Raw genomic sequence first — 16,629 nt, 5'->3', positions numbered from 1 at the left:
GCAGTTTCATGTACAAAAAGAGAAGTTTGGCTATAAAGTGTTGTTTTGAGTAAGGGAGCTCCTGGTCCCATAAAGTTTCTGGGAACTTCTACCAAAACAAAGGTCAGAGAACCCTTTCCAAAGAAAGTAAATGTTCATTATATCTTGTATTGATCTAGATACATGTCTTTTTGGGCAAAGCATGAATAATCAAGCAAATCTCTAGTAGAAATAAAAATAGAAATAAATCTCTAATAAGGAAAGATGCCACTTCATCTCAGAAAAGACCATGGGGGTTTTGATAATTATCATTCTTGTGAATTCACTCAGCAAAGATGACATAGTACCTGTTCTCTACCAGGTCGTTTTCCAAGTACTGATGATTCCACAGTTCCTGCCCTAGAGGGTGGGTCATATGAACAAATAAGCATTATAGGGCAATGTGATAAGTGCTTGGTTCTGAATAATTATAGAAGCAGATATTGTAAACAATATGAGATATGTGGAAAGAGACAGTTGTGAAAAATGGGCATAGTCTGCTGATCCGTATTCTACAAATAGTTTCCTTGTGAGTTCCTCACAGTCACCAACTTTGAGGCAGGAACATGTGAGACAACCCAAGTGCTTGCAAGCTTCCTGTGACTGTGCTTTTTGACCAAATTTTATGCCCAAGGAAGCATACCATAAAAAAATGTGCTTTACCCTGAAGCCTTTTGTGTTTATCCAGTAATGCTAAACATTTAAAATAATTGCAAATATGCCTTGATTTTCAAAACATTGGATTTTTTAGAGAGTTGATTTTGAAAGAAGTCTGGTTGTCAGTTCTGAACTCAGAATTCTGATTTCACAACCCTACACTTCCTCTTCTAGGCTTTTCCTTCCCTCCCCTCTCCTTCCTTCCCTGCCTCTCCCCCTTTCTCCCCTCCACTCTTTCCATTATTTGCCTTTTCTCTAGATAGACTATTAAAAGCCCCAGAGCCCCTAGAAAAGTCTTGCTGCCCACTTCTAAAGGTAGAGCTAAATTACTGCACCCTCAGGAAATCTCACACTAATCTTATAAGATCTTATAAGATCGTGCTTCATTTTTTCCTGTGGCTGAGGTTATTGCTAAGATAATGTATTTATAAAACTCTTTAAGTAACACACCACTGCCAAAAATAGTATTATAGTATTAGCATATGTCCAAAAGCTGATTTTAATCATCACTTTAATCTTCAAAAGATAACTTATTCCATTGAGAAGACTGGGATTTTCTTCAAAGTCGGAAAAAAAATAAGCTTTTTGGTGAATTGAAATGGATAAGATTAAAGAAAAAAAATCTGCTATGGGAGTTTTAGAAAGCTATATAAAATACCAAACCCTCAAAGAAGTAAAAATAAAGTTGGAAACATAAGAAGTCTAGCTATCTTAGAATCATATATAGAACATGAAAGAATTAATATCTTGAAATTACTTAGTTCTTTAAAAAATAGCATATGTTCTTAGTGCTATTATATTATATAACATAATACAAAAATCTGAAAGACTAAACCACACTGATTTGAATAAAATGACAAAAGAATATAGAAACAATCAAATACACTTATTACACTTCTACTAGTTTTAAGCATAGCAACCACAAAAAAAAAAATCGCTACCTTTTGGCAACTTCAAATACAAACATTTCTGAGAACAGCGCAACAGATTGGTAAAGAGCAAAGCAACCCTGATTCTTGCATTCTTTCTTCGTGATGTGATGTTTCTCACTAACCTCAAACAAAAACTGACACACAAGTAAAGAGCTTGTGGTTGCATGGAAAAGACACACCATTATGCACGGTCCAACTTCATTTTAATTTTTTTTTTTAATTTTTAAAATTTTTTAAAGATTTTATTTATTTATTTGACAGAGCACAAGCAGAGGGAGAGAGAGGGAGAAGCAAACTCCCTGCTGAGCAAAGAGCCCGATGTGGGACTTGATCCCAGGACTCTGGGATCATGACCTGGGCCGAAGGCAGACGCTTAACCGACTGAGCCACCCAGGCGCCCCCCAACTTCATTTTACTACAAAACAAATGTTATACTCAACTCCAGCCATGCCTTTTATTATTCATTATTATACCCTTTAATCCTCAAAGAGCTGGAGTTTCCCAATCGTGAGCAAAAATTAGCCAGGTTGACCTTATTTCACAAAGAGATACAACAATCATTCTCTGTTCCCTAGGATCCATTCGTGTTTCCAGTCACGGCGATGAGGTGACCCCACTCACATAGTGGGCGCAGCCACACCTCCCAATCGGAGGGGGGAAAAAAAAGATTTTCTGTAAGCAGTTTATAACTTGGGATCTATTGGATCCACTCTGGTCAGGTGTGTGGAAGGAAGAAAGTTAGGAAAGGAAGTATTGGTACAGATTTACTGCCACCAGTTACTGAACCTCAGACGCTAAGTCTTGGTGGAGAGAACAAATTGATTTTTCTCTTTTCATTGTCAGAGGTCAAGCTAAAGTTTCCCTCTGTGAGAGTGGGTAATGGAACAAGTGGCAAACTGCACGAATGGACTCGGGGACATACTGGAGGGCGCCGGGGTTATACTGTCCTCTGGATACAGACAGAATGTTCAACAAAAAGCCGTATCAGAAGAGTTGGTAAAACCTTAAGTCGCCGCAACAGCTGAGCGAAGAGAATGGTTCTATTGAAAGGAAATTAATGAACGAGTGTCAAAATGGCCAGTTGGTGTCAATTCCTAGAGGATTTGGAAGTGAGAAGTGGAGTTGAAGAAACCATGTTAATAGAGCCCTTGTTTGTATGAAAAGAACATCGAACTTTACCAAATATCCATCATAGGAGTCATGCTTGTCACAGTCCGCATTAGTCTGCATTGAGTAGAAAAGAATGTATTACAGGCTATGTGGGCGTCTTATTTTTTTGATCTCCGGCAGCATATGATCGTCTGTTTTCTTGGAAACAAATTTAGAAAGAAATTCTACCCTCAGCGATGTAATTCTTGGACCAAAATGTGTCCATTATTTTAGAGAGAAAAAAAAAAAGACTCTTTCAAGCCCAAACTGTTATTTCTAAGTGAGTTATAAAATATTTGGAGCTAATATATTTTAAGTTTTAGCTTTTTTCTGGAGCAACCCCACTCAAAACTCAATTTTCTCTGTTCTGTCAATAAATGAATAGTAATAAAAAACATTTTTTCCTGATTACTAAATCTGACTAAAAGCATAATTAATAAATAGAAAATTTGAAGTATGTTCCCTCTCTATTTTAGGAGGACATTATGTTAAGAAGACTTCTTAATAAGGCTTTCTTTATAAATGGCTTATGTGAAATAATCTCTTAAACCTCAATGTAATTCACATTAATAAACCAAATGTACCAAAACAAACACTATGAAGACAAATATATAGATCTTTCTAAGTTTAATATAAAATTTTGCACAGAATAAAGGCTTATTAAGGAAGAGGTAGAAAAAGAGAATGAGAATAAAGGGAAATTTAAAAAACATTTAATGTGGGAGTTTATGGGAACTCTGAAGTTTTTGTTTAATATTTCTGTAAATCTAAGTGTTAATTAAAAAAAATTTGAAAGGATGTATTTATCCTTTATTTAAAATATATAATAAATATGAAACAAAAGTGGTAAAATAAACTTGGATGTATTGCTAAATAGTTAATCATATCAATGTTTATAACTTATTTAAGAAGTATGGTAGTGATAGATTCTCTGCGGCAGGTACCCAAACCACATGTGGATATAGGATTTGGTGTGGGACTGTACATAGATAAAATAGCAACTTCCAAAAAGAAGCAAAGAGCAAGGAATGGACAGAGACAAATAGAAATGAGATGGTACTATTAAACTTTTAAGTTAGTAAGTTAGGTAAACAATGAAAAGTCATGGAGCAACAGCTGTTCTAGTTGAAAGCACATACATAGTTATTGTGAAAGCAGATGTAATAGACATTTGCTACTGTTTCAGAATATTCAATCTTACCATAGAGTATAAGAGGAGAAAGAAGAAGAATAAATGAAATTAAATATAAAAGCAAATGGCTTGGAAAACAAATTAGACATGGATCAAGTAGGGGTAGCCTGTGCGTGTCAACATAGGAAGGGATGGTGGGCCAGTTAAGCATCAATAACCAAATGTGCCTGAGACATCAAGTATTCAGGAGGCCCTACATTGAGCATTTCTTCGGGGAATCCAGTTTGGCCCACACAGATTAAAGCCATGGTTGCTCAGCAGATTATAGGTGAGCTGTAGCTTCTGACTAGGTCCAAAGAGGATCCATGTGTTAGTTCCAGGCACCTTCCATTTGTTGCAATCTCTCGCTCTCTCTCAATTATAGTCTTTGTCACTACCGTAAGTGGGCAGACAGAAGGAGAAGAAAGGCAGGACATAGCACAGTGTAATTCAGGACTTGAAGAGTGTGGTCTTTCCACCCTACTTTTACCCCATCCTGAGTGTGCAAAATGACTCCATCTTTTTCCCTGTGCTTCTTACTGTATATTTTTGAATAATGAAAGAGACATTGGGTTTTGAGCATTTTAACTCGAGCATCAGGTATATGACCTCAGCAACAGGCTGCCTATACATGGCTGTGTACATGGAAAAGACAGTTGCATCATTATTTCCCAATGTGACAGAACACAGATCTAAATCTCAGCCATTAGCTATCAACACTGCCTCTTTTGGTCACTCTACTAGAAAATAAGGAAGTTACCCTGCAGGCTGCCAAATAAACACTCAAAGGTCCTCTAAGTTAGTTTGCCCCTAGATTTTTTTTTTTTTCCCTCTGAGGACTATTCTTCTATTGGTCACTGTAAGGAGGTTCAGAATAAGAACTTCTTTTTGATTATATCAATCACCAGTTTAAGAGCCAGGATTGGTTTATAAGCATGTGATCTTGAGCAAGTAGATGAATTTCTCTTTGTGTTCTCCCTCTTTAAAATGAAGTAATTATATAACATGCTTAGTAAAATATTGAGAAGATATAATGAGATCATTCATTTAAAGCAGTTCAACATGGGGCCTGCCACTTTTTTTTCTCCCAGAGTTGAATAATGCCTATGACTTTACAAAATAAAATGTAAAGCTACACTCTACTTTTAGAGTAGGGTCTACACTCTCAAAGTACAACTTCTTGATCATTATATTGTCAAACAGTATAAATCTCATGGCAGTTTATACTTAAATATAAGAAAAGGAAAAATTAATTTACATGGCTTAATAAAACACATATACTTTTACTGTAAAATTCCATAGCAAAGTCTTTTCCAATCACAACATCTAGCCTAGATCATGAAATCAAGGAAGATAAAACTTAACATACTTTTTATGTGACTAGTGACACATCGACCATGTCTTTTTCTGTGCTGTAAAAGCTCCAGATAATATACAATTTAAACATATTCTAACGTTTGGGGTGCTTATATCACTATCCTAAAGACTAACATGTATTATCAGGAGGCAAAAATGTCTGAGCTTCTCAAAAAGTATGAAATGTGTGTGTATGTCTGATTAAACAACTTTTTTTTCCTAAACCGGTAGAAAAACTTTCTGGAATAAATGTGTTTGTACAGTGGTGACTATTTGTCACGGGAGGTTCTGACATTGGCATTAAAGCACCAACTATTTTGGACAATATGTCATAACCAGCCAGTTGGAGGACAGTAACAAAATACTTGGCTAAGCATTCTACACTAGAGACATCTGTTTAGCTTAGCAAAGCTAGTAACACCAGACCCTACTAGAACTTGGATCATCTAAATTGCACAATTCATTTAGTTTTTAAAAGATGTAAACAACACCGAAAAATTACTCCATGTCTCTTAGACATTTTAAACAGTAGTTAGTTGTACGTAGTGTCATGAAAAAGGTCCTGTAATATTTTAAGTACAAAAGGTAACATATACGTAATATTGTATTAGATTTATATTTTAAAAATAATGTAATACCTTTACATTATGCAATATTACACTATATGAAATTTTTGGATGTATAGAAAACAAAAAAAGCACAGTGTGATTTATGAAGGTGATATGTAGTTGGATGATTTTTTTTCTTTTCTTCAATCAAAAGTTAAATAATATAATACTGATTTGTATTGAGTTTTACTATGTGCCAGACACTGTATATTAAGTGTTTCATTGACATTGTTTTAATCTTTAAAACAACCTTAAATAAGGTGATATTATTTCGACTTGATGGACTAGTTAGTTGAGACATAGAAAAGTTATATAATTTGCCCAAGGTCGAATATTAGCAAGTGGCAGACCTGGGGCTTAGAACTTGAATCTAAAGGCAAACCCCGTATTTCTAATCACTGTATATTTCCTAAAGAGAAAAAAGTCTACTTTATATATCCTGTACTCTGTTGCCTCATTTATGGATAGATATTTGTAGGCATCTATTGTCTTTTTCTGGGATGTATGGTGACCAACTCGTTCTGATTTGCATGGGATTTTCCCAGTTTTAGTGCTGAAAGTCAGGGCCCCTGGGTTCCCATCCGAAGCAAACCTACACGAGTCAGTGACCCAGCTGGTGACCCACCAGGAAGCATTATTTAACCTGGAAAGATTCTAATGGTTCCTGAATCTTGCTCCCAAATTCATAAATCTCAATGAAAAATAATGGCGGGTACAAACTTATGAAGAAAACTTGGTTTTTGTAAACACCAAGGAATGAGTGTTTCGCAGGTGGAGGAACATTCATTGTCTTTTTCCCTGGAAATTATGGCCTAGAAAATAAGAAATGAGCAGTAAGCTCTTACAGTATCTTTTGCAGTCAGTGCATGAACTGAAGACAAGTTTTGTGGAAGTTGTGTTCTACTCCCAAACGGAAGGGCATCAGGGCCGGCTGAAAGCAGAGAGCACACAATATATTTATTAAAAGATCTGAAGAGCAGCCTGTCTGGTCCCTCTTTGGCTTGGCTTATACCCGTGCCTTAGCTGTTTTAAAAAGGCAGCTAGCTCCCTAGGAGGCCTCAAAACCAGATCCTCCCCAGCCCAGATCCCGCCTCATTTCCCTGCATCGCCTCTCACTGCCGCCCCCTCTGCAGACTGCGCAGGACCTGCCTTTAAAATCCTCCCTGTTCCTCTGCGTGGTCCGTGCCCCTCCCCCGCGTTCTCTCAAGTGACTCGAATGTTCTGTCAGTCTAAGTGCAAAACTATTTTTACCACAGTGTTGGGGAATCTCTGGGCACAAACTGTCTGCAGATTAGGTAAATTACAGGTGCTGGGGCTTATGTTACTCATCGAGCTGCCACAAGTTTAAAGCATTAATCTGCCTCTTCTGAATTTTCCCTTTTGGTCAGCGGACCTTTCCTTCGTGCTCTATTCTCTTGGCTCTATTCTCTAGGCCTCTCAGGGGCCTTGCTAGTTGACTCTTCTTCCCAGGCAGGCTGGACCAAGTTCCGTTCATCCTGTGTCTCTCCTTTCCCGACCCCTGTCTTCTGTCATTTTTTCTCTCTTCTTTCTCTTTTCACGGCTGCTTCTGTCTGGCTCTCAGTCCTACTTTCTCAGCTATAACTGAAACGGCTTTCTTTGAACCCACCTATGCAACAATATAGCCAAATTCCTTAGATATGACCCACACAAATCACCAGTTTCTGACAAACTGACACCTGTGACCGTTTCTTCCTTGAACTTCCTCCTCCTGTGACCACCATCCCAACCCACAGGTTTGCTAAAAATCTTCAGCATGCTCCCTGGAAATACCAACCCCACATTCAGGGACTTCCATCCCCAAACCACCCTTTCTCAAGCTTCCAGTTCATGATAGACTGGTCATTATATGCTAGCTTCAAACCACACTCTTTCCTCCAAGGTTCCTAGTTCCGTTACTCATTTGTGTGATTTTTTAAAATTAGCATCTGTCCCCCAGGAAACTGGAGATTTGTTGAGGGCATAAATACATGAAACACTGTTACTGGAGTCACTAGGTTCAATATTTTCACTTCCACTATACCATTAACATCAATCGATCCTTAAATTCCTCTTAAATATCTGTCTCACCAAATCTAGGTATTTCCATTAATTCACTCTAGCGATTTCAATCAGAGGCCTTATGAACTGAGTAGGGGAAGGGGGGAAAATAACATTTGTTGAGTGCGTATTCCTTATCATGGACTCAACAATTAATTATTTCATTTTAGGCGAAGGACATGCCCGTGATGGATGTGTTACATATGCCAGTTGATCTCTTATAAAACTGAGGCTCAGAATATATAATTAAGAATGGCTAGAGGGGCGCCTGGGTGGCTCAGTCAGAAGTCACCTGCCTTCGGCTCAGGTTCTGATACCAGGGTCCTGGGATGGAGCCCTGCTCAGTGGGGAGTCTGCTTCTCCCTCACCCTCTGCCGCTACCCGCCCCATCCCCAGCTCGTGCTCTCTCTCTCAAATAAATAAATAAAATCTTAAACAAACAAAAAAAAGATTTAAAAAGAATGGCTAGAACTTGGATTCTGTCTCACGCCAAAGTTGTTTTTCTACTGCTTACATCACCTTCCCAAAGGCTCATAGCTGCAAACCACCATTGACTGAGTAGCGATAATCCTTTCCCTCCCACTCCTTTTCACAGAGAAGAACTGGATATAGTCAAGCTTTTGTGGAGATGATGGGAAGAAAATGCATTTGCAAATAACTAAGCATGAAGTAAGAATAACAAGGCGGTAAACTGTTTGAAAACTCTCAATTTTATCTCTAACCTAGTTTCAGATTTTGTTATGAATGAACTCTAGGCCCCTGAAGTGAATAATTGATCCTTAATATTATTATTCTCTCATTGCTAATAATTCATCCATAATTTTTAAAAATGCACTTGCACTATTTAAAGTTTGGAGGATTTCGGTTTACACAAACCTGTTTGGACCACTTGTCAAGGTCTGTGTCTCCCAAGTTCTGCTGAGAAATAATGCAATTACAGGCATCTCATATTCTGTAAACAGTCTGAGTTCCAAGAGTTCACCAGTTAGTTGTTTGGAATCACTGCGTATTTTCCCATTACCTAATCTAGTAATGGGTGGTTATTTCCCAAGCTGGCATTTCCTTTTCCTTTCCTCCCACCTGCACCCCGAGGCCCCAAAACAACAACGAAAGAAGGGAAAGCATATTTCAACCAAGGTGAACAACACTAAATTTTATTGGCCTGAGTTCTAGAGAATGTTGGGAAAGGGGTTTTATAATTTAATAAGGAACAACAATTCTGTAGTAAAGTTTAAATTCACACAAAGAAATGCCACCCCTGTCTGGGAGGTTAATATTGATCAGCACCTCAAAGCTTTTTCTACTTTCTAGAATCTTTTCTTTCTACACTTTTAACTCGCTGTTTCTCCAGTGACAACACTTGAATGAGGGAAAAATAAAAAGGAATGTGCTCATTTTCACATTCTTTAGCAGGCTCATGATGTGTAGACTCTCCAGCATCTATCTGATATCTCTTAAAATCAATAATGAGTCTAAGAATGGTACCACCTTAATGTTACTTCTATTATTCAAGCAACAAAATTCCCTAGAAGTGCTATTCTTTTTATCTAATTTTTTGCCTACACCTAATTTCATTAGTGAAAGTACTTTTATAGAATATGCAACATTTCTGAAGTGATTACACAATTTTAAAAAATTAATCTTCATCACTACCTTTGAGTGTATGACATCTTTTGTCACTCTATCATAAGGATAAAAAAAGTGACAATTTGAGATATTAGAGTTGATGGAGTCTTCACAAGCTAAAATGACTGTAACCTAAGCCTTCCATATCCCAAATTGAGGGCTATTTCTCACATTTTTAATCTCTTCGTTTTCACTCACCCTTCTAGATTCAAACTCAATGAGAAAAAGGATCATTTTTTACTGTTTTATCCTTATCCCCAAGGATAAGGCACTTAGTAGGTACCCCCAAAATCCTGAATAAAAAATTTTCAGTTATTGTTGTCTTAATTACCTTAGCAATAATGTGATATACTTTTACTGGTTAAAAATGACTTTTCAAATTGTCTACACATTATAAGATGCATCATGCAATGTGGTTAAGAGCAAAGGATAATTTTCCATAATGGATGTTAGAGTATACCCTGAGTTGTTGGGGCCTCCAATCTGCTGTCTTAACTGCTGATATTAGCAACCAGCCCTGACAAAAATAGGAGAAAATGTCACAAAAGAGGTAATGGCTTTGTATTATTCTTCCCTGTGTTTCCTACTTTTCCAAAAACATAAAAATGGTTCTCAAACTTGATAGGAAGTTATTCAGCTGCACAATAACAAAAAATAAAAACAGACCAAAATGTCAGAACATAACACCCAAAACCTTGTCTCAGTAAGAAAAGGCTATGAAGAATTATCTTCTGGAATGAGTGACTTGACTCAAAAATGTAGCTAGTTCCTACATTGACCATTGGTCCCTTATACTGTCTTCACTGTATTCATCTAAAAAATGAAATCATAGTGAACACAGCCTATAATTATCCCTACTTGGGGGTAGAATAGGAAGACCTTATGTTTCCATCTACTTTTTCAGGCACTGACCATAGAGGCCAAAACCAAGGTTGACTGTCATCACAAAGGCCATTTATAAGTGAAGGGTGTCCTTCCAGAGCTCTGGGAGGGAAAAGGAAAGGAAAGAAAAGAGAAAGGAAAAAGAAAAGAATGCAATAATAAAAGAGGGGGGGAAAAACCCTTCTCCAACAGCGATGCTTTATTTCCTTCATACGAAATGGTCTTAGCCCTATACATAGCCTTATGCTTTAAGTGCTAACTAATGTTCATCAAGCAGCTGATATAAGGCTACGTGCTTTACATGCATGACACCATTTGAGTCAACCCTCGATAAAATTCTGTAAGACAACCGCTTGTACCTTGGAACAATCCAGAGCTAGTACTTGTCTATGTACACATAAATAGAAATTAACTTAGCTAGGACTTGAAGGGAGTTCTTTCGAATCTAGAGACGCTGTCCTTCATCGTTATATTGTACTGCATTCCTGACCACCATGCTGTGTGTGTTGGACGATGGCGGGCGGCAATTAAAATTTGTATTCCTTGTTTATGCCTTGGTTGCCTCCTTTCTCACCTGAATCCTATGAAACAAGTTTTTTTTGGAGTCAATGTATATCAAGAATGCGAACAAACAAGCCATGAGCACGCTGTGCAGAGTAGGAGCCAAAACGGAGGCACCTTGGGGGGTGTGTGCAGAGAATTTTGAAATATCAAGTAGCTACAGTGTGAGTCTTGTTTCCACTAAAACTGTTTTTAAAGAGAAGTGATTCCATGTATTGCAACCCCATGCTCTGCCCCACCCCTTACCTCATTGGTATGACTGCTCCACCATGGAGGGGTACAGAATTCAGATCTTGATTGCCACCTCCCCCAAAAAAAGATAGCCAAGGAAGGAATCTGAGCGCCCTCCAGCCACCCCTCCAGCTCCCAAATCATCTTACAGCCTTAGTAAAAGAGAGGAAAGAGATTTACCTGCTATTGAGGCTGAAGCCTGAAAGTCATGTATAACCTTTGAAGGACTGTAATGGTTTTAATCACAGGAATAGCATCTTTTTGACAGGCGGGACAGAGAAAAGAGCTGAACCACTCTGCAAATATTAACCAGGCTATTTTGGAGCAATGGCTATTGCCTCTGAAATCTTTCATCATGGGTCTATACTTAGAATTCAGATGAGCCTGAGGGAGGGGAATGGAGCAGTGTAAATCCCCAGTTGTTTTGACGTTGTCCGGTAAACAGGTTAGCATCTAAACTGTCATAAATGGAAGCATTCGGTGCTTTATTTATATTGTAGGATTCTCTCAGAGTTATTTGTTTTAACCTGTTCTTCATACAGATTGTCCCATTGTCCTGGAGGTGACACTTCTCAGTTTTCTTTCAAACTAGCTATTCTGGAGAGCACTGTCTGTGATCACATTGGGAGACTGATGCTCCATGACAGCTAAAAGTTGGATTGAGTTTCAGGAGCTACTATATATAAAGCTGGGGCGACTTATGTCACCGCACTAATTAAATGCCATCTGGGTGGTTCCTCTGGGTTTTTGAGCCCATCACCCAGTTCAGACCAAGTCAGAGTCCAAGGAGGAGAACATGATGATGGACCTTTTTGAAACTGGCTCCTATTTCTTCTACTTGGACGGGGAAAATGTTACTCTGCAGCCATTAGAAGTGGCAGAGGGCTCTCCTTTGTACCCGGGGAGTGATGGTACCTTGTCCCCCTGCCAGGATCAAATGCCCCCGGAAGCTGGCAGCGACAGCAGCGGAGAGGAGCACGTCCTGGCGCCCCCAGGCCTGCAGCCCCCCCACTGCCCCGGCCAATGTCTGATCTGGGCTTGCAAGACCTGCAAGAGAAAATCTGCCCCCACTGACCGGCGGAAAGCTGCCACTCTGCGCGAGCGGAGGCGCCTAAAGAAAATCAACGAGGCCTTCGAGGCACTGAAGCGGCGGACTGTGGCCAACCCCAACCAGAGGCTGCCCAAGGTGGAGATTCTGCGGAGCGCCATCAGCTACATTGAGCGGCTGCAGGACCTGCTCCATCAGCTGGATCAGCAGGAAAAAATGCAGGAGCTAGGGGTGGACCCCTTCAGCTACAGACCCAAGCAAGAGAATGTAAGCCCAGATGCTGCAGGGGCAGGGGAATGCTCCGGCTGATTAGACGCTTTCCTTGGGGCCTTAACCTCCAGCTGCTCCGTCTCCCTTCCCCTTCCCCTTCCTCGCCCGCCCCTCCCGCCCCCTCTCCAGTGAACCCCCAGTGACCCGTGAACTCGGGGTGCCTGCAGTAGGCAGGAAATTCGTCCCCGGCCTGAGGAAGTAGGGGAGACACCTCCACAGAGCCTCCCCACTCCCTGCCCGGAGCCGATGTTTCTTTCCTAATCTTCTGCGGCCTCGGTTTTTCTCCAGCTTGAGGGCGCGGATTTCCTGCGCACCTGCAGCTCCCAGTGGCCAAGCGTTTCGGATCATTCCAGGGGGCTCGTGATAACTGCCAAGGAAGGTAAAGTAAAAGAAAGGGCACCGGGCTGTGCTGGAGAATATCCCGGGAAGGGGCCTGGGGTGAAAGGGGAGAAAGGGCTCGGAGCGACGGCGGGGACGAGCGCGCGGGGACAGGGGTCCTCCCGCGCTGCCTAAGCGGCCTGGCGCGGGGCCCGCCCTGCCTCGTTCTTCCTTCCTCGGGGGTGCTACACTTGTGTGTTTTTCTTTTTCTGCGCTCAGGAGGGGCGAGCATCGATTCGTCAGCCTCGAGTAGCCTTCAATGCCTTTCTTCCATCGTGGACAGTATTTCCTCCGAGGAACGCAAACTGCCCTGCGGGGAAGAGGTGGTGGAGAAGTAACTCGCAGCCGGAGCTTGGGATGTTCTCGCGCCGCGGGAGGACCCCCCCTCCTTCTCCTAATCCTGTAGCTTGGGTCACATTACATTAATATTTAGGAACCCAGGCCCAGGAGTTTATGAAAGGGAAGGAGACCTGTTCACAAGGAAACGTCTCAGAAACTGTTGTGCACGCTCAGATGAAAAAGCCTTTCGGCTTTGGGCTTTTACTTTTGGAACCGCGAGTGGCTTAGCTCTAGCAGCCTGACTTTGTATTTGTGTGGCTAGTTGTGTAACCTCTTACCTTTATTCCGGTGATCCTTTTGTGCCGTGTTCAAAAGAAGTTCATTCCTGTCCGAAGCCAAGTGGGAACGTTGCATCGAAATGTTAGTGGTATTGAATGTATTTTTGTAAATATTCTTAGTACTTTCATTTTTTATGTAAACCCAAGAAATATATTTTAAATGTGGAGTGATGGATTGCATATAAAATGTGCGAGGATCCTGATATTGTAATATCAAAAAAAAAATAAGTTTCTTTATAAACCAAATTGGTCCCAATTTGATTCAACTGAAAAAAAAAAATGTTTGGGAGCAGGTGCACATAAATAAAGAGGAGCCATATTTTAACTTAGACGCCACACAAGCCCATTTGTTTGGGTGTGTTCTTAAAGGCTGACTGAAAGGGAAGAAAATGGGTTATTTTCCTGTGTCTGAATTAAACTGTTCACTTTTCTATCTCATACAGACCTCACACTTGTGGTTAAAAGTGAAGAATATCCAGGAGGAATCTGCCCTCTTCTCCTTTATCACCATCTTTTTTATGTTTTCAACTGTCCTATACCTGGAGCTCTGGGTGAGATTTACTTACCCAGAGTTAACAACTTGAATTTTCAACCCAGTAAAATCTCATTGTTGCAAGAGATAGCCACACAAAAACTTGGATTTGCCTAAAAAGCTCTTCAGCTAATTTACCCCAAATTACTTTGCCTCTTGACTTTCCAGGCCCGGCCCTTCACCAAGAAGCCTTCCTCTGGAGGACCCAGGGGCTGCACTGGCCTCCCAGCCAGGTCGCTGGCCCCTCCCTAATTTTCTTGAACTAGACTGGTTAGAAGACTGGAATACCATCCAGGCCTCGTGTGGCTGGGGTTTGTTTTGCAAATAGAAAGATAAAAGAAGGGAACAATCTGTTTCCTGAGGTGGGGGAAGGCTTCGAGAGAGGGAAGGGTTAAATGGCTGAGGGCAAAAGACAACCACAACGCACATGAAACCTCTTAGCTGGACCAAAGAGCAAAGCCCCCAGAGAGGCATGAAGCCCCAGGAGCTCCTCACGGCCAGGATTTTACAACGTGTGCCAGGTTTGTTTATCCTGTAACTTCAGGAAGAAACGACCACCAAGAATCACAGTGGGAAGTGAAGCGGAGGAGAGGGCCAGCCATTTCTCTGGAATCGCTGCTTCTCACTTGCATTCTGTAAATGGCACCTTCACTCCCAACACCCCTCCCCACCCTTGACTTCTTCCTTCCTTTTCCCCACAGCGGGTCCTCAGTTTACAAATGTGAAAATCAAACCGAATCCAATATTTCCCAGCCCAACCTGGCTTCCTAACACTCCAGTCTGGACGTTCCTTTTGCACACCACAGAAGTTCCAGATACCACCGCAGACAGCGCCCCCTGCAGGCACGGAGCAGTATCGTGCCCCTTTTCTATCTCTAAGGGCCTCTTTCTGGGGGTGATAGTTACTCTGTCTTCTGAGCACCTGGATAATGCTCGTTTCTCCTAGAATGCTTATAAAGTGCAGAAAGGTTCACAGAGAAAACTGACATTGACATACAATCTCTCCCAGAGGTTTGAGAAAAGCAGGTGGGAGTGTTATGGCTGCAAACTGCTGAGTTGCTGTGGGCGCTGCCTACTTAGATTGAACCCGGGTTGCTCCTGTGTAGCCTTGGGCTATCCCAGCTCCTCCCTCCTTCCCGTTTCCTCATTTATAAAATAATGGTGAGGACAATAACGGTGCTTAACTCGGGGGTGTGAAGATTTCGGTGAGATAAAACACAGAAAAGCTTTAGCCGGAGCAGAGCACCGAACAAATATTCAATGTGGGCTCTCTGTATTTTTCATTAATAAATCTACATTGACCATCAAATGCTTCTCTTCCCCCCAAAGCCACAGTTCCTTCAAATACTATTGGCTGCCTGCGTTGCAGGCGCTATTTGGGAAAAGTATTGATAACAATGAAATCAGTAGCAATATGAATGACTCATTCTTAGCATTTTACATATGCACTCAGAATCCTACAACTACTGGTGTTGAGGGAAACTTGTTACTTCTTTTGAGAAAAGGCTTCTTGGGTACGAAGAGTTTCTTGCATTTTTGTAAGCATAGGTCCAGGGCTTGGAGGCAGTAAATACCAGAGGCTTCAAGCCTGTTGGCTCAATCACCTGCGCCCTGAAAGAGAAGCCTTGGCAAGTAAGAAAGAACATTTGTGGTCCAGAACAGTTTGGCTCTCTTTAGCAATTATTTTTCAAATGTTCTTTCTCAAGAGTGATTAGCTAGCGAACTCCAAATTAGGGCAGTAACTTAATTAAAGAAAAACTGTAGAGCATTTCAAATTATCCAACCAGAACATGTATATGAATATGAATATGTCTGGGTGGTGTGTATATCCATTCATCATGCTTATTATGTATCTATGATTTTTTCTTGAGAATCAATATTTTCCCTAAAATGTTTGTCTATACATATATATTCTATATGTATACACATTACATATTATATATATAATATATATATAATAAAATATAGGTATATATATGTGTGTGTGTGTGTGTGTGTCGCAGATTCAAGCCACAACTGAAATCAAATCTCATAATTAACCAGGTGAATTCACTTACTTTATGATTGCATATATATTTATAATGAGATCTATGTTATAAACTATTTAGCAGCAGAATGCTTTTTATCAATTCATGGACTTTATTTGCTTGATGGATTTTATTCAGTCTTTGCAAACCAAATCTTCTCTCTCTCTCCTAGCTAGGTAACTTGAGAAATTGTTTGGAATAAGTTTGCCTATAGAGGTCTCTTTGTTAAATAGAGAAAATATTTCCCAAAGACTTCATGTGACCTCCACTGCTATAGTTGACATATTAGACTCTCCAGTGGAATCCTTGGTGTGTTTGCAATTAAAATGTTTTTATTTGATATTAATGATGATAATCTTTACTAAGGCCAAAGCCAAAACAAACAGGGCCATGCAAGCAGAAAATCAAGATATAATAACTTGGTAAAGATAAGCAATTTGGGATTTAAACTGAGCCTCTTTCCAGAGGTAGGCATAAAGTTATCAAATATTTAAAAAATAAGTTATTT

General features: G+C 40.3%; 1 protein-coding gene and 1 long non-coding RNA gene across 2 annotated transcripts in view; one reads left to right on the top strand and one right to left on the bottom strand.

Annotated features, from left to right (window-relative positions):
- LOC135364405 (uncharacterized) overlaps nt 1-11,558 on the bottom strand; it is a 155,452-nt gene extending 143,894 nt beyond the window's left edge. Inside the window, exon 1 of the long non-coding RNA XR_010411426.1 lies at nt 11,430-11,558. This is a non-coding gene — a long non-coding RNA (uncharacterized LOC135364405). The remainder of the gene's footprint in view (nt 1-11,429) is intronic.
- Nucleotides 11,559-11,950: 392 nt separating this feature from the next.
- On the top strand, nt 11,951-16,071 carry MYF6 (myogenic factor 6). The gene is made up of 3 exons (XM_045872906.3): nt 11,951-12,564; nt 12,856-12,946; nt 13,165-16,071. Exons 1-3 carry the CDS (start codon nt 12,046-12,048, stop codon nt 13,281-13,283), a joined length of 729 nt encoding a protein of 242 aa, XP_045728862.1. The 5' UTR covers nt 11,951-12,045; the 3' UTR covers nt 13,284-16,071.
- The last annotated feature ends 558 nt before the right edge of the window (nt 16,072-16,629 follow it).

This window comes from Mirounga angustirostris, unplaced genomic scaffold (assembly GCF_029215605.1).
Source record: "Mirounga angustirostris isolate CCGP_5_RB_7025 unplaced genomic scaffold, mMirAng1.0.hap1 SCAF_5, whole genome shotgun sequence".
Classification (NCBI taxonomy): Eukaryota; Metazoa; Chordata; class Mammalia; order Carnivora; family Phocidae; genus Mirounga; species Mirounga angustirostris.
The sequence above is the reverse complement of the archived record's forward strand: the minus strand, read 5'-3'. Positions and strand labels throughout refer to the sequence as shown.

Excerpts from the sequence above, each read along its gene's own strand:
- MYF6 (XM_045872906.3), top strand. The coding sequence starts at position 12,046 with ATGATGATGGACCTTTTTGAAACTGGCTCCTATTTCTTCTACTTGGAC. Across the intron at positions 12,565-12,855 it reads ACAGACCCAAGCAAGAGAAT|CTTGAGGGCGCGGATTTCCT; the intron begins GTAAGCCCAGAT and ends GTTTTTCTCCAG. Across the intron at positions 12,947-13,164 it reads CGTGATAACTGCCAAGGAAG|GAGGGGCGAGCATCGATTCG; the intron begins GTAAAGTAAAAG and ends TTCTGCGCTCAG.